This window comes from Sitophilus oryzae, unplaced genomic scaffold (assembly GCF_002938485.1).
Source record: "Sitophilus oryzae breed Bouriz unplaced genomic scaffold, Soryzae_2.0 scaffold_1274_pilon_pilon, whole genome shotgun sequence".
NCBI lineage: Eukaryota > Metazoa > Arthropoda > Insecta > Coleoptera > Curculionidae > Sitophilus > Sitophilus oryzae.
The window spans coordinates 2,760,705-2,783,975 of record NW_022145920.1 but is presented as its reverse complement, the minus strand read 5'-3'; the positions used below and the strand labels follow the sequence as shown (position 1 = coordinate 2,783,975).

General features: G+C 31.9%; 1 protein-coding gene across 10 annotated transcripts in view; it reads left to right on the top strand.

The window, feature by feature from the left end:
• Nucleotides 1-23,271, top strand: part of LOC115874355 (kinesin-like protein unc-104) — a 94,575-nt gene that overhangs the window by 37,674 nt on the left and 33,630 nt on the right. For 6 of the 10 annotated variants that reach the window (XM_030889477.1, XM_030889480.1, XM_030889483.1 and 3 more), the window contains 7 exons: nucleotides 2,553-2,748; nucleotides 4,920-5,097; nucleotides 5,173-5,175; nucleotides 5,258-5,421; nucleotides 10,938-11,077; nucleotides 16,963-17,001; nucleotides 21,136-21,255. In XM_030889477.1, the coding sequence (XP_030745337.1) occupies nucleotides 2,553-2,748; nucleotides 4,920-5,097; nucleotides 5,173-5,175; nucleotides 5,258-5,421; nucleotides 10,938-11,077; nucleotides 16,963-17,001; nucleotides 21,136-21,255 (840 nt within the window). The remainder of the gene's footprint in view (nucleotides 1-2,552; nucleotides 2,749-4,919; nucleotides 5,098-5,172; nucleotides 5,176-5,257; nucleotides 5,422-10,937; nucleotides 11,078-16,962; nucleotides 17,002-21,135; nucleotides 21,256-23,271) is intronic. The other 4 variants (XM_030889486.1, XM_030889481.1, XM_030889484.1 and 1 more) reach the window with 3 other exon arrangements.

Here is a 23,271-nt window from a genome sequence, read left to right as displayed (position 1 = left end):
GGAATATTATCATTTTAGATATTTTTTTTAAAGCAACAAATGTACAGAATGTACAGGTGCTCAAACCGATAATATTATTAGACAATTTGTTTTAGAATTAAACTACTTAAATAATTGTAAAAGAGTATACTATACTATTAAATATATCACCATTATTTCCACCCAAATATTAAGTACATGCTTAATTATTGTGTTAGTTAATAAATTATTTTAAATAAATATGGATTTGCATCAGAAATCAATATAATAAGTTATGATTGTGAACTTCTATGTTGTTATAAATAAGCATTCGTTCATATAAAAATGATATAAAATGTATAAGGTGTTAATTTTTACCCCACTGTCTAATACACACACAAAATTCAGTCTAGTATTTGGAGCAATTATTAATCAACCCAAACAGTCAATTAATGTAGTTCGAATACTGGGATCATATTAGTTGGTCCTCTTTTACAAATATTTAAACAGTTCTTTTATTTTTTAATGAAATAAGCAAACTATATCCACAATATTAGTACCTATACTCTTTGAAAATTTGTTACATTTTTTAAAAACAATCTAAAATGTCAATATTCCATGAGTATATTGGTAAATGAGGTCTAAATTATAAGAAAATGGGTAAAAAATGGTATAATACAATTTGTTAGGCTGTGTGGTAAATTGTGCATCTGATTGTCGTATAATATACAGGGTATTCCACTTAAATTAAACAAGTTCTTGCCGTTTAAAGCTAGTGATTATTTAAAATAACTTTTCGATGTATTTGAACAGCCGTTAAACGGTAGCGTACTAAAATGCCGTTAATAGATATTGTAACGTCGTTCATGTCGACGGAAAGTAATGCCTACCTATAAGCATTTTGCAAGAGCACCTGTGGCTCCGTGGCTGAGGCTATCGCTGCGTGAGCGAATGGTCCGTGGTTCAAATCTCACGCCGACCAAGACTTTTTTATATTGTTTTTGCTTATAGCGTGATCTTATTGCATTGGTTTCACTCTTTTTGGTTGGATTGGTTTAGTTATTTGGCGGGTTGGTTAGCGTAATTATTTGGAGGGTGTTAATTCATTGGTTAGTTGTTTATTTGGTGGGGTTGGTTGGTTTTTACTAATTTATATTTGTTTTTTATATTTTTTTATCAGTGTCGAGGTTAGTTGCGTTGGTTAAGTTGGTTATTTGGTGGGGTGGATAGCATTGGTTAGTCCTTATAAAATTCCTATATTTCATAAAGCCGTCAAGTGCGTCACATTAACGACGTCATACCTATTAACGGCATTTTAGTAAGCTACCGTTTAACGGCAGTTTAAGTACAGCCTAAATTTTTAGACACTCTCTATAAGCTAGTATTATTTTTATTATCGCAACACAAAATCTAGTAAACAGAAAAACTTCAGTACAGTATTTGTTTTTAAAAACTTAAATAAACCTAGAGAAATTGAAGCATTAAAATTCTTACTGTGTTTTCAGAAAATCGTAAATATTTCAAAAACGGTAAGATTAAAGTGCAGTAAACCTTAATTACATTTACCTTTATTGTTATCGTAGAAACTAAAAATGTAATAATATACATGATGTTACATTTAAAAAATACAAATTTTATATTTTTTATATTTGGAACACTCTGTACCTTTTGAAAATAATTTTAAATTGTAGCTTTAGTAGTCCTCCAATGACCCCATCACTCACAATTTCTAAAAATCTAATCGTGTGGTTACAATACTCCGTGTCATCCGAGGTGAATAACCCTGTATAGGTGTAAGATGCAACATTATTGCAATAAGTTTTGACAATTGTGTAATAGTTATTTACAGTACAAGTGTGTTTATGAACATGATTACAACAACGAGTGTTAACGATTAGAACGACGAGGTCGTAGACCGAGTCGTTCTAATCACACGAGTGTTGTAATCATGTTTAAACGCACGTGTGATGTACAACGTTTTATCTACAACCGAAAAATAAGAAAATGCTGTTTTAATTTTCGTTTATTAGTCGCCCACCTTTAACACCTTTAACTACGACATTTGTCACATTTTTTTCTGAAAAGTCAGTTTGCCCTGTCAAGTAAACGCGAGCACTTTTTGACCAGAAAAATAATTTTAAAAATTACGATGACCGATGACCGTCTCCCTTCAGATGTAGTTGCCGCAGTACGTGCCACGGAATCATTATTGCCGGAAAAGTTAATTTATATTTATTATTAATGTTCGTAGTTGTTTTTCATTATTATAAAAACTAGTTGTGTTATAGATTCATAACACCACTAGTTGTGTTATGAATCTCATAACGTAACTGAAATACTAAAAAAATAGTGACGTAAAAACGTTATAACTAAACGGTTGTAGATAAAATATTTTATGGTACCTACAGTAGACAAATACATTGTTATAACAACACTAGAAAGGCAACAAAGCGTGTCGAGAAAATATAGATGCAAAATTTAGTTATTTTTTGCGTTATACACTAAATTATTTTTGCTTTACTATAAGCAGAGAAAAAAGACAAATCCTGTCTCACCGATTTAATAACCTACTTAACTTATGATTTTATTTTCAGGAAATTTAAAAGTTCGAGAACATCCGTTGCTAGGCCCTTATGTAGAAGATTTAAGTAAATTAGCTGTTACCAGCTACCAAGACATTTACGATCTGATCGATGAGGGTAACAAGGCCAGGACAGTGGCTGCAACGAATATGAACGAAACAAGTTCCAGATCTCATGCAGTTTTTACCATATTTTTCACTCAGCAAAGGTAACTTTTTAACACCATTTTTTCCCAAATATTGCCAATCTATTTATTACGTTATTAAAAATGGTCGTAAGGAAGAGTTAAATAACTTCATGATGTCCAAATTCAGCAAAGTAATTGTCAATGTAATTAATAAATTGTAATACCCAGGTGTGCATTAGAAGTTTCTAGAGAACTACAATTAGATATTGATCTAGATATTGGAGAGAGATTTTTTGTATATCATCGTTTCACAACGAGATATCAACTAAAAATATTTTTATAATATGGTAAATTCGAATCTCAACTAAAAATAGTTTTGAATATGGCAGCTCTTCCAGAAATACACAAAATCATCTTTCTTATTTTAAATGGATACCCCTATTTTTTATTACATACTTAAATTCTCTCTAGAATTTTATGAATTTTGATGTTAAACACTCTATACCTAACTTTAACCGTTTTTGAGAAAATATATGTAAAATTTTTAGACAAAAAGAAACTACCTGTCAAAAAATTTCTAAGCCAATTTTGCGCATACTGTATACTATTAATAATATTAACTAGATATCACTAAAGGACGAAAATACTAGATATATTTTTATAAATACACTTAGTTATAAGTTATAAGGAGGCAGTATTTATAATATATGAAATTCAAATAATTACTTTTCTGACAGAAGGAAATAAATTGTCTGATTGTTTGACACTTTCAAACTAGACAAAATCAAGAAAAATATACGTTTTGAAAATAAATCTTAAATAACTTAAAAACGATTTATTTTAGGTATAGGCTTGGTGCATCCTCCGCCGGTGCTGCCACCATCGGAGAATATCGTAAACAACTCTTATATACAAATACACGGGTTGAGCCACTTTTGAGACACACTCGGTATAATTACTCTAAAAGTGTTAAGAAGTATAATTTGTGAAAATTCTATAAATAAAAATAAAAATAAAATATTATGACAAAACCACGATTTCAATATTATTTTAATGCGATCAACATGAACTGTAACCGGGATGGCGTGAAATACATAGCGTAAATTTCTGATTTCTGCCGTATACAGCGCTGCGGTTAGAATTTGTTAAAATTAACTGAAATGCACCAAGCCTATAGAAACATGCTTAATTAAAAAAAAGTTTTCGGTAGTGAAATAATAAAATGGGGTTTCATTTGAAAAAAATGATTTATGATAATTCTTTCATCGCTCAATTCCATGACAGCCTATGGCCAATATTATATGATATTCGAACAATTTTAAGGGAAATTATAATAACTTTGGTTGCAGATCATAATATGACCACCAGCAAATTCCATAAGACGACGCATGGTGTCATTGATGACGTGCAACGAAAGTTGTTTTAATTTCCCTTATATCACTAAATTTGACGTTTAGGCTATACAAATTTTTTGACACGCAGTTTTTTCGTTCAAAAATTTTAAATAATTTTTTTCTCAAAGACGATTAATATTAGGTATAGAGCGTTTAATATCAAAATTCATAAAATTTTACAGAGTATTTTAGTGTTTAATAAAATATTCAGGTACCTATTTAAATTAAGAATGTTTCTAAAAAATGTCTATACCTATGTGGCGGATTCAACTCTCCAAAAAAATTCTATATGGATTTTTCGCCGCTACAAGAAAATCTACAAAATAAAATAGTTATTTTATGTAAACACTTCTGCGTTAATCCCAAACAATATATGGGTTTTTCTTGCAGTGGCGAAATACTCATATAGGATTTTTTTGGAGAGAAGAATATTTCTGCCAACTTTCGGTACTTCCGGAAATGCCACCGTATTGAAAATATTTTTATTCGCTAGATCTCATTGTGAAATAATGATGTACAAAAAATCTCCGATCTAGATATTGTAGTTCTCAGGAAACTTCTAATGGCACTCTCATCCTGGAACACCCTGTATATCTCCTCCTGTTGTCAGAAGCATAAAATAAAAAGAGAATATATTTATTGTATACAAGGTTTTTGAATAGGGTTTTCCAGCAGTATATTATCGTCGGTCTACAAGCATAACGCATTAAGTCCAAAGAAAAATATTTTTTTTGAGAATATGAAATGAATATGAAAATAATGAATAATGAATATGAAAAATAAAAATAATATAAAATGAAATTTCTCAAATTCTTTGAAAACTTAGAATGCAATATTAACCGATTTTTATTGTTTTAGGCTAGATGAAACAACCCAACTTACTACAGAAAAAGTATCGAAGATATCTCTGGTCGATCTTGCCGGTTCCGAACGAGCAGACTCTACCGGAGCCAAAGGTACTCGCCTCAAGGAAGGTGCCAACATCAACAAAAGTCTCACTACTTTAGGCAAGGTCATATCGGCTTTAGCTGAGATTGTAAGTAGTAAATGAAATATAATAATTATGCGATATTTTTAACGAAATATCTTTTTTAACTTTTACCCGTGATAGTCGGTAAGTATATACGTTGCTTATTTTTATTTTATTGTTTCGCCAGTTGAAGAAACTCAAATTAATTCACGTAAACGGTGTGTAGGCCTCCAAGAACAAGAAATCGAAAAAGGCTGATTTTATTCCCTACAGAGATTCTGTGTTGACATGGCTCTTGAGGGAAAACCTTGGGGGAAATAGCAAAACAGCAATGATCGCTGCCATATCCCCGGCTGACATCAATTATGACGAAACACTTTCCACTTTGAGGTAAGATATTATATAAATTAAGAAGTGGATTCGTAAATTTAGTATATTTTACTTGATCGTTTAAGCTGTCTCATTGACAGACGATTGTATGTATGGTGAATTTAATGCTATGCTTTTTTTTCAGTTAGTTTAGTAAGTGTAGTCTGTTTTTTTTAGAAATAGTATATACAGGGTCTTAAATAAGTACAAATATTTTTAGGGGTGTTACATTTCGACCACTGAAACACTTTGCACTTTTAAGACTCACTCATAATATTAGTGATAGTTATCTGAATATAGTCATTTGAATTGTGTACCTTGTGTACCTTGTTCTTACTATTAGGTACTTAATTTATTTTTACTAAGTGCGGTCCATTTATCATTAAATTATGTGCAACCTTTGAATAAGAAGGACTAAGGAAGGAGCATATCAAAAATCTTAGGTACACCGCGATGGGCCTCAAATATGGCCGACTTAAATTCCGGTTTATCAGTGCCGTTCTAATTTTATATAAAAAATGTAAAAGTATGATGTAGGGTAGATGTGGGGTAGACTCAATAATTTGTTATTTTATTTTACGTTGTGAATAAATGTTGGTAGTTATTAAAATTGTTATAAAAATATATAATTCTAATAAAAATAGATAAGTTATAATAAGTATTTATTAACACAAACATCCGATACGCTACTGAAGCAGGTAAGTCAAATTAACATATCAAAATTCTTTGACATCTGATCTTTGACAAGTAGTAAATAAAAGCTAAAATGCAAAAAAAGATTATAATTTAGTTAATTTAAGTGAATTTCATAAATGATCGGTTTACTACACGTATGTATATTATATAGTCACTTACTAGCGAAAAGTTGTTCCATTATTTCACTCAGTTTTTACCGAGATCTACCGCACGCTACACAACCAACTATTTTAGAGTCTTTTTCGATAAATCGCGATAATGTCACTGTTAATTTAAGTTCTGCCACAATTTCCATCTAGATTTACTACCTTTATACAACTCAGTAGCAGAATAAATAATAAATAACATAAAATAAGCTCCGTAAAGACTGAAAAATCCACAAAATTCCAAATCAAATTCAAATGTGTCAAATGAATCGTCAAACAGAACTGTCAAGGATCCCCACCCTAGAGAGCTTTTTCCGCCCACCATGCATGAATACATGGATAGCATTATGCTCCTTCCTTAGTCTTCTTATTCAAAGTGTGCAACGAAATGATACCTGACAGTGACAATTGTTGTTTGTTGTATTTTATTGTCATTTTTTGTGTCGTCTATCGAAATCTCCTGACTCGTTGAACTAACTTTACTATCATTATTTGCGGTAAACTTACAAGGTAAAATCAGGGTGTACAAAAATCGAGCCTCGCCCGCCCTCTTTTTTTTAAGACAACATGTACAACCGAACTAGGTTTCCTGAAATAATGTAGAATCATTTCTACAGTTCTTTTTGAAAATCTATAATACAAAAATTTTCCTTGTACGCGGTGGACGGTTTTTTTTCATTTCATGGCAGGTCTGTGCAATTGCGATTTTTAAATCGCAGCTTCTAATTGTAACCTGCGATTGCGATTTTAATATTTACCAAACCAATTATTTGTAAAAAATGCTTTTTCTAAATATGCCAATGAGCCACCCTCGTTCCATTTGAAAACATTGAAATATGATTAAAAATACGATTTGAGCATCTTTTAACTGGTATATTAAAGTTATAGGGCTAAACCACTCTTGTGAAACACCGGTATATTATGATCGTGGCCCTAGAAAATAATACCTGCTCTATGAGCAAATAATCAGAGAGAAAATTCAATCGCAGTTTATAAAATGCTTCAATAAACCACAAAATTACATTCGCAACAATATCGCAAATCGCAACTCCAAAAAACTCAAACTCACAGATAGAAATCACGGTCGCAGTTTACAAAATCACGATCGCAGCAAAATCGCAAATCGCAGATATAGTAATACTGGTTACCTAAATTGAAACTCGCAAATAGAAGAAATCGCAATATCAGTTTCCTATAGCTATGGGAGTCAATCGCAGATTGCGATTGCGATTTTAAAATCGGTGCGGTCGCATCGCAATTTGCGATTTCTTGCTCACCTCTAATAAGTACTTTATGCTAACTTAATTCTTCTGTTGATTTCCGGTAGTAGAGATCCCGAGCTGTGTATTATTTGTCGCAAATATATATATTCTTATTATTATTAATAATAAGGATTAATATACACTCACCGGCAAAAAAAACGGCCACTAAAAACTAGTCCCAATTTCAAAGTTGGATTTCTCGCGAACCACTCATTAGATTTTGATGATTTTTTTTTGAATTGTAAATTAATTCTTTCTTAACGGATGCTACGTCAGCAATTTTTATTCCGAATTTATTTTGAGCATATACAGGGCACAACAATAAGACGAAGTTTTTTGCCCAAATTTTGTAACACCCTGTAGGGTGCAGCAGCTGTAGTAGCTATTGCTAAATCAAATCACATTGTAGCCTCATTTTTTGTGAGCATTTTGATTTTTTAATCACGACATTACCTCTGTTTGTATTGAAGATACGCTGCTTTAAACCAAACGCCTCGAAAAAAGCTTTAAAAACGAATCAAACATCAGAACGTAGGTAAGTTTAACCTGAAAACTAACTAAAATATGAAAATTAAAAAAAAAAGGTAAAGACATTTTAAGGGACTAATATCTAGTGTCCACTCGCCTGGTGAAATTTCTCGTTTCCATATACCGATTCCAGGCATCTTGGACTGTTGTTCGAAATATATCCAGGGTATCGGAGACATAACGTTAACTTCGGCCATCCTCAATTAAAGCCATAATACGAGCAGCATCCGTTACAGATGGCATTTTTTAATTTGACCGTTTTTTTTCATATTGCAAATACTCATAAATCCTATGTCGCCTTGACTACTTACACATAAAACTTTCTGCCTGCGCAGCATTTTTCCGAGACGTTCGTTTTAAAACAGCATATCTCCAATACAAAAAGAGATAATGTGGTGATTTAAAAAAAAGAAAATGCTCACCAAAGATGAGGCTACAATGTGATTTAATTTAGCAATAGCACCGCTGCTGCACCCTACAGGGTGTAACAAAGTTCGGGCAAAAAACTTCGTCTTATTGTTGTGCTCTGTATATGCTCAAAATAAATTAGGAATACAAATTTCTGACATAGCATCCGTTAAAAAGGAATTAATTTACAATTTAAAAAAAAATCATCGAAATCTAATGAGTGGTAGTAATGGGTTGTTATTTAACTATCTGTTATTTTATAACAATTATTTATAAATAACATAACGCAACCGTTACTTTTAAAAAATAACAGATATAAAATAACGACACGTAGAGATCGGCCGCTCGTGAAAGGAAAAACGAAGTCGGCGCTCTGCATCACCACGAAATTCTATGCTGCTCGAAGCAATTCCAAAAAACAACTAGTATGGATGGAAAACATGTTATTTCGTCAACCATCGATACAGGCGGCGAGACAACGGACAACGGAGTGGGGAAAGCGCTACGGCGAACGTAGCTGCTTCGGTCGATACCGTCAATGGTCGTATTTACAACAGCTTAAAAATAATAGGATATAAAAGAAGCAGGTTTTTTGAAACAGTTGCGGGCATAACGCCTGGCGGTGGAGATAACAGGAGTGGGAAAGGAACGCTGCTGCATCGGTCGATTGTCGATGGAGGCTCGCAACGGGTTGGAGAAGCAGTCATTTTAGATATGTTGTTTTTCAACCTGTTACAAGTATAACAGGGCGGCGGACGAGATAATAGGTGTGGGAAAGGAACGCTGCTGCATCGGTCGATTGTCGATGGAGGTTCGAAACAGGTTGGGGAATAACGCATCAGTTGTTTTAGATACATTCTGTTTCAACCTGTTACGAGCATAACGGACGGAGGTCGAGATATTATGGCGCTGTATGTTCAGTACTTACTTATTAAGTTTCAATATTTAGAATATATTTATTCTGAAAAAATTTTCAGAATAATATTTTAAGATTTTTTAAAATGTATACAGGGTGTTTTGAAAAATCTGGTCATTGATTAATCACGATCCTGCTTAAAGCCCTTGGTAAAAAGCTGATTTTTGGAAAACGGATTGACTTAGTGTGTAGAGGTTCGATAAGAAGGATTTTTTTCGAAACTCGAATTTAAGGGGTGAAACTACTCTGAAATATTAGAATATTTTTTTATTTAAAAACCGGTGAGTTTTTCGGAAAAACTCTAAAACACGTATATTTTAATATGTTGTTTTACATATTTTAAGATTTTTTAAAATATATACAGGGTGTTTCATAAAAATATGACCATTGAGTAATCACTGTTCTGCTTAAACTGCTGGACGTTTAAAGCTGATTTTTTGCAAACGGATTGACTGTGGGGTTGAGCTTCGATAAGGAGAGGTTTCTCGAATCTCAAATTCCAACAGGGTGAAAAAACGCCCTCAAATATTACAATATTTGTTATTTAAAAACGGTTAGTCTTTCGGGATAACGCCTGACACGCATAATTTATTTTGTTTTTTTTACATATTTTGAAATTTTTAAAAATCATACAGGGTGTTCCAAAAGTTGAGTAATTGATTAACCACGATTCTGCTTAAACTGCTCGACGTTAGAAAGCTTATTTTTGGCAAATGTGAGAAAATTTTATCCAGTTTGTATGTTAATGGAAATTTTGTTTTGCTTTATCATCACCATTAGAAATTATTAATTGACGCGAACGAAGTCGCGGGTACACGCTAGTTTAAGTGTAAAATTAATTGAACTCTAGTGTGTAGTTGGTTTACTTATGAAGAATATACTACACATTTTCTTATATTGCTATTTTTTGACCGCAAATGGTAAAATCATAACTAAGAGCTTCTTGCCCGTCGAGTGAGATGCACCCTGTACACTGCTACGCAATTCAGGATCTACGCGGATCGAGGGGCAGGGCGTAGGTATATACTATAGACGAGTGGCCGAATTTTGGCTTTTTTTATATCGCAATTTGTAAACAGCGCTTATTTGTAAATAACTACCGTTTTTAGAGAGGTATTTTAGATAATAATCGATATTTAGAAATGTTTTGACACCCTGGAAATACTACCACCGAGCACGTCATTGTTGCAACTTGCAACTGCGTTAATACGCCTGGCGATGACCGTCTCATACTCTTTCAGATATTTAGCAGTAAAATAAAGAAACCTGTTATTTTTAAGCTGCTATTTTAAGCTGTTTTTTATAAATAACTATAACAGTTTCAACTGTTATCTAAAAATAACAGTTTTGCCCATCACTAATGAGTGGTTCGCGAGAAATCCAACTTTGAAATTGGGTCTAGTTTTTAGTGGCCGATTTTTTTTGCCGGTGAGTTTATCTAGGTGGTAATGATGAAACCATATATTATAATAATTATTGTTATTGTTACATAATAAAACACCCTAATTACGTAATTTTAATTGTCTGATGTGAAAATGAAGAAAAGTATTTTTATGGTCTTTATTTTTGGATCTTTCTTAGATACGCAGATAGAGCTAAACAGATTGTCTGCAAGGCAGTTGTTAACGAAGATGCCAATGCTAAGCTTATTAGAGAGCTCAAAGAAGAAATTCAGAAACTTCGAGAGCTACTCAAACAAGAGGGCATTGAAGTCCACGAAGGTGAGTCTAAAAATATTGTAATGATATTAAAACATAGTAGAAGGAAAAGAGTAGTTGCACTCTCCCAAATATTTTCTGTCGAATATCGGCAGATTGCAGAGCGTTTTAGAAAAGTTCCGTCCGTCGACCTGCGAGGTTCGAGCGTTGCGTCCCAGCACATAGACGGATTGACAAAAAATTAGTGCCTTACCTTGTGCTGCTATTAGTTGTAGTAATAATTCAAAAAATTGTACTTTGAGTTTTTTTGAGAGTCATTTGTGATCATGTTTGTCTTCAAGTTAATTTTCTTATTACTGATTACTACTTAATAATTTGATATTATTTTGATTTAAACCTCAATTTTTTTTATCGATTTTTGCTTACTGTTTAACGAACTGCGCCATCATTGAATAAAAATTTGCTAGTACTGAAGGTACCGAGAAAACTGGAAATCCCGGTTCCTTAGAGACATGGTACCGAAATTACCGGTTCCGAAATAACAGCTCCGGTTCCGGAAACGCTATAACGTACCATAAAGGTGAATCGCCCTATGCAGGAGCTTAAATAAATAGGTAAAAAACATATTTCTTGATAATATGGTAACTAGGGTTCAGAACTGGAAATTCCCGGTTCTTTTGAGATATCAAAGAACCGGGACTTGAAATTATCAATTCTCGGTTCTTTCGGTACCTTCGGGACTCAACAATAACTAAAAAAATATTCATTTATTACGTGAGAAAGTAGTGATGCTATTTCTCATTGTTCTTGCTTCTTTTCTCTTTTGAAATTTCTCTAATGTTTATTAGTAATTATTGAAGTTTAAATATGTGATATTTTAATATTTAGTACAATGTGTTGTTCAATGTATTAGTTATCCAATGAAGATCACCGAACTACTACATTACTACAAAACAAACACATTAATGTTAAAACTAAACTTGTTTTAAATTTAAAAAAAGTTGTAGAAAATCTCTGAAATAGATAATAATATAAAAATATGTCATCATATATTTTTTCCGCAATTTTTCCCATCAGAAGATTTTCAGATAAAGAAGAATTGTTACTTACACGAAATGTGAAAATATTCTGTTTTCAAGCAAATTTTTACTCGATGATCAATTTCTTTTATTTTATTTTATTGTGAACTCATATTTTCCTAAATACATCTTTGTGAAACTATGGCAAGTGCCACGATTATACTTTGCCTAGTTATAGATCACGACTATACAGCTACGTCAGTGGTCAGGGGACGCCAGAACAAGGTCGTATAAAGTGGCAAAAAAAGAACAATATAAGAAAGGATATGACAAGGAGTAAAGCTACTAGTTTCCTTATACTATGCTTAAAATATATATCAGTTTTTATTTTTGCAAAACATTTTCTAGTAGTTTTGGTACGTGATCAATGTCTATTTTATGATTTATAGTACGTTATTTGATATTTCTGGCTATTAATACAAAATATTATATAATTCTCAGTTTATCCTTCATGATCCTAAACGCTGTTAATTATTTTTTACATGATTTATTGACGTATTGTTTTAAGGCTACATATAGTTTTTTCCGAAATATTTATTTGGCAATAAATTATTAACATTTAGATAAGGATCGAGTGATACTACACCATTATACCGAGGGACAAGGAAATTATTGTACAAACCGTCGTTTGATTGAATTCTATCGAATAAATATCGAACGAGTACAATATATTATACAGGGTGGTCCGAACTGTATTCCGGAAATTTCGGCGGCAGATTCTGCACATAAAAATCAGTAAAAAAGTTCGGATAAACTTATGTCCCAAAATGTTTCATTTCGGAGATACAGGTTGTAGAAGTTTTTATTTCGATTATTTTCTAATAATTTCTGAACTAAATTTGATATTTGGATGAAAATTAGAATCTGGGGGTTTTTAGACATGAGAAATTTGATTTCGATGTCAGTATGACCCCTGTGTTTTAACTGATTTGATGAGTAATAACTTTTCGTCCGTACCTGTATAATCAACACCGAGTGAAAAAATTAGATTTCCGTGATTTTTTACGTAAAAAATATCTCTTGGTAAAAATTGCTACGAGCAACGGTATTCAAAATATTTGGAATGGAAATAGTCAATACATGTCATTATTGACAAAAAATAAATATGTTGACTAGATGATAAAAAAAAGAAATGATAAATTTGTAACCGCAGATGCATTTGTAAACTTTTTATTGTTTAAGCTAATCATGAATTTTTCTAGAAAAAAAAATACGATAAAACAGTTTCTGTTAAATCTTTGGACACAAAAACATTGCAAATTTATTATTTCAGACTAATAACTATCCAATCAACATGTATATTTTTTGTCAATTATGACATGTATTGACTATTTCCATTCCAGATATCTTGAGAACGGTTGCTCGCTGCGATTTTTACGAAGAGACATTTTTTACGTAAAATAAGGCGTAAATGTATATACATATATTTTTTCACTCTATAGTGTAATACAGGGACGGACGAAAAGTTATTACTCTTGAAAACAGTAATGGCGCCCCCTACAAATAGAAGTCATATTAATATCGAAATCAAATTTCTCATGTTAAAAAACCCCAGATACCAATTTTCATCCAAATATCGAAATTACTTCAACAATTATTTTGAAAAAAACGAAATAAAAATGAAACTTCTACACGAAACAAAGCATTTTAGGACATAAGTTTATACGAACAATTTTACTTATTTTTATGTGCAGAATATGCTGCCGAAGTTTCCGGAATACAGTTCGGACCACCCTGTATATTTTGTGAAACCTTCATACATCCAAAAACTTGTCTCGAACCATAGATTTAGGAAGAACAGATATCACATTATGCATTTTAACCCGATCAAACATTCGGAGGTTGACTACGTACTGTAAAAAGCAACTGAGATAGAGAAGGCGACATTGCCACATATCAAATTTGCGCCTATCTACTTAGTCTGATTTGCAGAAAAGGTGACTTTAAAACCTTCACCGGATATCAATAAATCTCACTTTCTTAATTAAATGAATAGTTTATTTTTAAAGAAGCATGCGTAATAATATGTTATTAAACAGAGGATATATGCGTTACTATTAAAGGACATGTTTACTGTTTAATGTGCTGAAACGTCTAGAACTATTGGCAACGTCGCTGCTAGTCTTCCAGAACGAAAATGAGCCGTCCGTCCCACCACCCCTCGCGAAGGCCCTTGGTCCATTATGGTCCATTATAGCGTACTACGTTTAGCTTACGGTGTGTTTGAAGTCGGAATCAAGTCCGAAGTGAACTTTTCAGTGTTTTTCAGCAGTTTTTGTTTTTGTTTAACGTACTTTTGAATCTGAGAATTTTCAATATGATACGACAGTGTCAAGTGTGTGGAAATATAAGCTCAAATTACCCGAATTTGTCTTTTCACAGGTAGGTACATATTTCCGCCGTAATTGTACGTAGGCGTCCCACAAGAGAGCTCCTTACAATTAAAATAATTTCTAATTATATTTGTTGAATTTGGATCTATTAAAACAAGAACGTAGTAGTCGGTAATTGAATTATAATTCGTCTCAATTACTACCTAACTGTTGTAGATCATAACAAATTTGAATATAAACGTTGCATTTGAAACTTTATTATAAGCCAGAAAGTGACATTTTTTTCTTAAAATTGCGTCATATTTTGGTCATTATATACAATATTCTAAAGGAATTTTGCTCAACAAATAAACAAAGGTGTTTACCCGACCTTTTTTGCATTTTACTGCTTTATTATAACTGCCCCTTCCGCCTTGTTTAGGCAATTTTTTACCACCGTACAAATACCTCTTCCTAGAGTTATTTGTACGGTGTGTTTATCTTTTTTTTAGAATGGGACGAACTGTAAATAATTTTTAGGCTACTAGTTTTATACATACCTATATAATAATAATATAACGGCTGTATATATATGTATATGTATATATGTATATATATATATGTACATACCTATATACAAAATGACCCAGGCCTCCAAAAAAACTTTTTATCTATTACGTTTTTGGTTTGTGATTTTTATTTCAATTTTTTACATAAGATGGGGGTCATTATAGCGCACATTTTCAAAATATTTTTGTCAACATACAAGGTGATTCAAACCGCATACATATGCTTAATACAGTTCATGAAGATTGAGACATTTAACTAAAATTTGATTGTCTGATGAAGCTACCTTTAAAAGTAATAGGTTTGTAAATAAACGTAATATTCATTATTATGCGACAGAAATCCGATACTGTAGCACACAGATTTGATACTTTTAATGATAAATGCCTTCTATTGAGAGACTAAAAGGTAATTGCCTCGAATCAGAGCCATCATAATACAAGAAGAAGACCGAAAGTCAAATCTTGTCTTATATTTTCAAAAAAACACAATTTTCTCATTAAATATTGATTTTAGGTATAGGAAAAGATATTAATAATACAAGATTAAACAACTATTACATAGTACTTTACAGGAAGCTGATTGCGAACTAACTAAATCGTTACTAATTACTAATTTTAAAAAGTTCTTTTTAAGATCAAAAAAGGTAAAACTAAAACCTAAATTATCATTTGAGATTAATCGGGAAGTTCTAAATAATGTTGCCTATTCTAAACAAGAAAAATGTATTTATAAGTTTTATAACATCTCTAATTAAATTTGGACGAAAATAATATTTCTGTTTGCTGTAGGTAATTTTCTCAGGGAAAATACGTAAATAAAAATGACTTTTTAAGTAAAAAAAAGTCAAAAGGACAAGTTATTCCAAAAAAGGACTGTCCTTTTCAAAAAAGGACAGGTGGCAACCCTAGGTATTTCTGGAATGGAAATTTAATGGCAAATCTACAACTTTAGTTTGAAAATATGTTCCGGCCCCCTATGTTTACAAAAATGTCTAAAATGTGCTTTACCATTGCCTCCATATTCTGAAAAAAAATTGAAAGAAAAGTCACCAACCGCAAACCTAATATTGAACTGTTTCGGAAGCCTGAGTCACCCTGTAAATATTCAAAAGTAACTGAAAGTTTATATAGAATTAACTAAAAGTTTAAATTGAAAATCGACGTTGGAGCGATTTTCGAAAACTACCTACTAACGTTTCAACATAAGTATATGTGGGATATTAATTATATTATTATATTAGACCTTATAACAAAACTCATCTGACGAAAGTGTTGTAGTTATGTAGTTATTAATATGGAGTAAAAATTTTACTAATTACTTTACTTTTAGTTTACTAATTAAATTCGTTCCAAAAAACGATACGCCACTGGCCATTAGAACAATCCAAATGCGCCTAGTTGCCGGGGTCGGAAATTTTAGACTTCTCTCTCTCTTCTGTCCTTGTTTGACACATTGGAATGTTTGATACACTACCAACGAGTATTTATGAATGAGATGTTCGGTCTATCTTTATAATGTCTTTGTCTCGAACGTACAGTTGCAAGTATCATTGAATTTGAGACATCTCAAAAATGTTAACGATGAAAGGTTTGCAGAATAGTTTCCAGATACCATTGTTTTTGCTCTGAAGCAAATAACTCTTTCCAAATAGATTTACATTTTAAATCTCTCACAATTATCATCAAAAAATTGTTATTTATTAATAAATTATTTTGTCATCTTGATGAAAAACAATAATGAAATATTTTAGGTATTTAAAGAAGCAATGGAATGACGTTTTTATAAATATTTTGGTGTAACTCTTTATATATCTCTAGCTTATAATATTATTTACAAATTTATGAATTAAACTTTTACCGTCACCAAGAGATTAAGTCGACTTTAATAGAAAAAATATTTGCACACTCGTGAATATTTAGTTTTTCTTTCCGTTTTACTTTTTAAAGAGATGTTTGTGGTTTATTATATTTTTATTATACGCCGCCAGGGCCCGATGGCAAAGTTATTTACGAAAAGAAAGAACAGCGTAAGTACTATTTGCTTACAGATCGCGGCTTTTGGCACCCCCAAGTAGCCAGGGCGACGAATTCACATGTGTCGTATTACACAAGTTGTTTCCGTTGTTTTTATGTTGTTGTTATCTTGTAATATGTGAAATTGGCAACAGTTTTATTTATTTACATAATAGCTCATATATTAATATAAATATAATTTTATTAGAATAAAAATGTAAGTATTAGATTATTACATTAATCACCAGAGTTTCTGCTGATTATAAGTTGCTAAAGGTAAATTCAACTATATTCCGACTAGTAATTTGATTTGTAATAATATGTAAATAAATTAATAAGTAAAAACAAGAACTACCAATTTCTGTCTTTAATTTGAAAGAGCCTTTGTATTTTAAGAGCTGATTTGGAAGCTTAGTAATCTAGTAGGATTATAAAGAATATCATATTTTTCAAAACTTCAATCTATACATTTTTGATGTATTATTTACCTATCACTTGAATATAAGGTAAAAATCGTGAAATGATTAAATATAAGCGATACCAATTAAACTTTTAGTTACGTAATCGGGGGCGCGATTTTTAAATTCAGTGTTGCCAACCCTGGATATATTCGGCGCCGGGCTGACTACCTGGAATTTAAATATCCCGCTGGGAATTCAGATGGTAGCTCTGTTGTAAAAAATGTCAAGCTGTCATATTTATTTATTTCCTCACACTGTTATTCGTTTTGACACTTTAGTTTTGTGTTACGAGTTTTTGGTTTAAATGAATTGTGTTGTGATATTTTAAGCTTAAAAAATTTTACTAGCAGACCTTGCAGTCGAACGCTGTTCATTTTCGAACATATTTTAGTGCGAAGTGTACGAGATAGCTTAATAGTCATTGCAAAAACTCATCGCAACCTTATTAGAATATTTTGAACGGTAAAGCTGTAGCAATGGCCCTTTATGTCCCTTAAGTGCTGTTAAGGAGGTGAGTTTTGTTGTTAATAATAACTGTTTATATATTTATAATTAATTTTTTCTTAAAATATATTGATTAAAAGAAAATATGTAAAAGTGGGCCACGCTGTGCCGGTTAAGCTTAATCACGTAACTAAAATTTTATTTGGTATGATCTATAGATTTTCACATACTTCATCTATAGATTACTTTATTTAAATACTTCATCTATACATCTATAGATTATTACATACAATATATTTATGTTAATATACAAAGAAGGTAGTTCGTTCCACTTTTAGTATATATGGTTAGGGAACTTGCACAATTTTCGTATTAATAAATTAATTAAAAGTAAATCTTAGTGCTTCTAAATAATAAATACTTTCATTTCATACCTAGAGCTGACCGTGAGATTACACAGCATTTCTCCGTTAGATATAGTATAATATATTTTATATCTATACAGGGCGTCCCAGAAATAAGTGCAAATATTTTAACTGGTAGTATAGTTCAACCCCAGAAACACGCCTAAGAGGTTTTTTTCGCGAAAAAAAAATTTTGAAAATTCGAAATTTTTTGAAAAATTTTTTGGAATTTTTTTTAGTTTTTAGTTAAAAAACATAATTTCTTGATAATATGGCAACATAGGTATTGGATTAAATTTACAAGAAAAAAAATCCAGAAAAGATCCAGTGGTTCTCAAAATTTTAGCAAAAAAACATTTTTTTTTTTAATTTTGAAAGTAAAATAACTCCGTTATTTTGGACTTATTTGAAAAACAGTAAAGAGAAAATACGTTTCTTTTATCGAGATCTCCCACCCCTTAAAATATTTGCACTTATTTCTGGGACACCCTGCATAATTTTTTCCATATTCACTATGTTTCCTTGGGTAGTCTTAGTGGCAAATTACCATAAACTAAAAAATAATATTACTGTATTTTTGAATACCTCAAGTCGTAAAGAATTGATTACTAATGTTAAGCCTAGGCAATCTAGGCATGCAGAGGTACAAACAACATTGAATCGTTTATTTCTTTTGATATTGAGAAATATTACTTTTTAGGAAGATTTATAAACTTTTTGGTCTGGGATATTCTTTCTCTATATGTATTTCATTCAATCCTTTTTCTAATTATGAATTTCTTCCATTAAAGCGTCTTCTTGTAATTGTAATGGATATTTGGTTACATTGAGATTGGTTCATCTTACTTGTTTACAATAAAGTCAGTTGGGATAGACATCCAAATCAAGAGTAATTTTATTCTCGAGTTGCTTTGCTTTAGAAACTCTATCTTGTTAAAAAAATACCTATACACTGTGTCAATTTTAAAACTTCCCACCCTTAATATCTTTCTTGCAGTTAAAAATATGAAAAATCGGAAAGACATGTCAATTTTCTTTGTAAGTGGTACACTTTAAATAAATATTTTTAGCCTTTTTCTTTTAACCCCCTAGGAGGGGTAGATGTCACCCTTACAGTCTTAAATGGGAATGAGGGTCAAGTAGCACATCGTTTTGAAAGAGCGTTTAATTATCTTTTCAGTGGTACCCTACTTTGCAAGATCACCGGATTTAACACCCTTAGACTTTTTTCATTGGGAACATCTTAAATCCATTGTTTATAAAACACAACCTACTGGTATTGATGATCTTAAAAGACGAATTACAGTAGAATGCCGGTCAATTACCGGTGAAGTTTTCCGAAATGTTAGGGAGGAGTTTGAAAACAGACTTTATTATTGTTTACAGGAAAATGGACAACATTTTGAACAATTTATAAGATAGAGCGTAAGTGGTGTAACATAATCTTCTAATCATTTGTACTACAAGGAGATTTTTTTCCGAAAAATGCAGGCATATTAATTTAATTGTTTCTGCAACTTTGAAACGCGATTATTCGGAAACCTCTGGACAAAAAGCAACATTGTAGGAGATCACTGAAAAGAGAATTAAACGCCTTTTAAAACGATGTGCCACTTGACCCTCACTTCCATATAAGATTATAATCGAGGGGTGGACTAGAGGGTTGCAGTCATTTAAAGTATCCCCTTACAAATAAAATTGACGTCTTTCCGATTTTTTATATTTTTAACTGAAAGAAAGATATTCAGTTGGTTTATTTGAAATTGTTACATGCGGCCAATAACGACAATTTGACTCGAAATACCAAGTGTGTGGTACTAAATTATTCGTAAAAAATGCTTTTCCATATTTGCTAACGAGCCACACTTGTTCCATTTGATATAATTGAGACATGAAAAATACGATTTGGGCACCTTTTAACCGGCCAGGCCAAGACACGAATATTAGACGATCAAAACTGTTTTTCCATTCCAGGGTTTTGTATTAGTATTTTTAACATAGCCATGAACACTCTAGATTGAAATTTAAAATACGATTTGTTTTTAAGCGGAAATGTCAAAAGTTAACATATGATACCTCATTCTATTCAGAATGTCATTTTCTATCGAATAAAGTAAAAAAATGCCGAAGGTGAAAAAGGCGAAAACAATTAAATATGTCAATCAATCCTAATTTATGTCATATACTAACATACCTAATCTCGTTTTTTTATCTGAAAAAATAAAAAAGTTATAAGGGTGAGCCACTTTTGAGACGCACGCGGTATAATATAAGTAACAGTTTCTCATTGTAATTCAAAAAGAAGTTGTCTGTAGACTATAATTAAATGAAAATTTTTTAATTATATATTTATTTAAAAAAAGGACCACTCCGAATTTTTTGTTTCTTGATTTACTTAGGGAGTTAAATGGTAGACATATCAAGCTTCTATTGTAACAGATTCATAAATCAATAACATCTTTATCGGATAAAGATGTATTTATTAATTTATAATATTACTTTTTTACTACATTTAAATGTATACGCAAGTTCCCTATTTCCATAAATATTTTTATTGTATACTACCGTTAGAGTAATATTTAGGTATATTGAATCTTGAGCTGTCGCCAATTAAAAAATGAGCAGCTTCAAGCGTAGCTTCTTAAAAATCCAATTGGCCAAATGTTTATTTCGAAATTGAAAATTTTTACCGTAAAAGCGCAAGCTTGAGAATGTCGATTGTATATTTTTAACTACAGCGATATGATTTATTCTACACGATTAATGCAACGCAAAATCTCCTTCTAGTGATTATTATTTTACGTCTTAAATTAGATTTTTAAAAATGAATTAATTATAGGTGCTGAAAACGGTATAATCGATAGAAACAATAAAGAAAATGAGAAGAGGGCTCGTACACAGTCTACCACAGCCGAGGAGGCGGTAGATCAGCTGCAAGCTAGCGAAAAGCTAATCGCAGGTAAATGTGACATTTTGTATAGAGGTTTGCGAATTTATTGCAATAAACATTATTATATTCTAAAACAACGAACAAATTGCCACATTAATCATTGTTCAGCTCTATTTAGGAAGTTTCAAATCCAACTTTAACTACATCTATCTATACAGAAAACTTTATTTTTGTTTCGGATCGCTCTATCAATTGTCATATTTGATCTGATCATTGGAAGGCGGGCAATCCGAAAGGAATACTGCACATAGGGCTATAATATACACACATGGCCAAAATTATTGCATATAGCGATATTTTTATTTTATTTTGGAGCTAATATGATTCTTTTTATATTTTTGGACATATTGGCTTACTACACGACTAACTAATATAAAATTAAAAATTTAAGTGCAACTAGGCTGTTATTATAATTTTATTTCATAATGAGTGAAAATCAACAAAAACAAATTTTATTTTAAACAGAAAATATTGAAAATAATTTTAATTATTTCTCACAACTAATAATAGTCTGTATTGCCTCCTCGAGCCTTAGTGCAAGCTGTGAGACGACGTGGCATGCTCTCAAGTTGTCCAGAAGATGTTGAGGAATGGCTTCCCATGTTTCCCGCGCAGCAATTTTCAATTCATTTAAGGTACAAGGGGATCATTCCTTTTGGCAATATGGCGTTTTAGCATATCCCAAGCATGCTCGATCACATTTATATCTGAAGACATCGGTGGCCACCACAATTTTCTTATACCCCCTTCCTCACAAAATTCGCGAACCACTAAAGTGCGATGGGGAGGAGAATTATCGTCCATGTAAACAAATTCATCCCCCACTGCCCCTCGAAATGGACGCACAATAGGCTCTAAAACGTCTCTAAGATATGAGACACCTGTCATTGTGCTATCAATAAAAACAAGAGGAGTTCGAGCTCCGTGCATTATACCTGTCCATACCATAATGCTTTCCCCTTGAAACGGGACACGGGGTTGAGCTGCATTCAAGCGTGCTCGTCTTCCAAATGCTTTCCAGACCAAAGTTCGTCGCGAGTCTGACACTAGGCCTATTCTTGTTTCATCACTAAACATGACGAAATTCCAATTAGGTCCATTTGCTCTCATCTCCTCAGCCCATTGTAGTCGCGTAATTTTGTGCTGTAAATTAAGCTTCGGAACACGTAAAGGCCTCCTTAAATGTAATCCTCTGTCATGGAGTCTTGTTGCTATGGTCTTTCTTGAAACATTTACACCTTCAAGGCGAGCTAACTCGTTTTTAATAGCAGTACTAGAAAGCAGGGGATTGCGTCGTGCAATTAGGGATATTTGACGGTCCTGCACAGCAGTAGTAACTCTCTTTCTACCTCTTCCAGGCCGGTCTGTAACCTCGTTTGTCTCCCTAATTTTTTTAATATTCGCAAAACATCGCGTTGGTTAACTCCTACAATTTCAGCTATTGCAACTTGCCGGTAGTCCTGTTGAGACAGTGTTACTATTCTGACTCTATTAAACTGTGAAATAATGTTTCTAGGCATTTTAAGGCCAAAACAATGGCCAAATTTCTTCTGAAACCCAAGAGACCACAAATCGAAATGTGCAAGAATTTGTAATAATATTGGGTAAAAACGATAAACATTGTTTGCCATATCCATTTTAATAAAAAAAATGTTCATTAAAGATTATCAAAGCTATGTAGTATAAAAAAAGATTCTTTAAATTCCTTTCCGTATATTTTTAAACGATATATGCAATAATTTTGGCCATGTGTATATCTAGGCCTAAGATATCAGCCAACCTAATTAAGGTATAAGGCAGCAACATGACTTGTCGTGTTTGTCGTAAAACAGCCACAGTAGGCCAGACTTTACCTAAATTAGGTGCACATAGTGTTACATAACATGCATAATTTAACCCACCCTCTTAACAAATTTTTGATTGTTGTGTGAAGTGTGGAGTTTTATATAAAATTCCAATTAGTTTATAATTTAAATTATTTTATATAAAATTCCAATAATGAATTTAATAAGAAAATTATTTAAT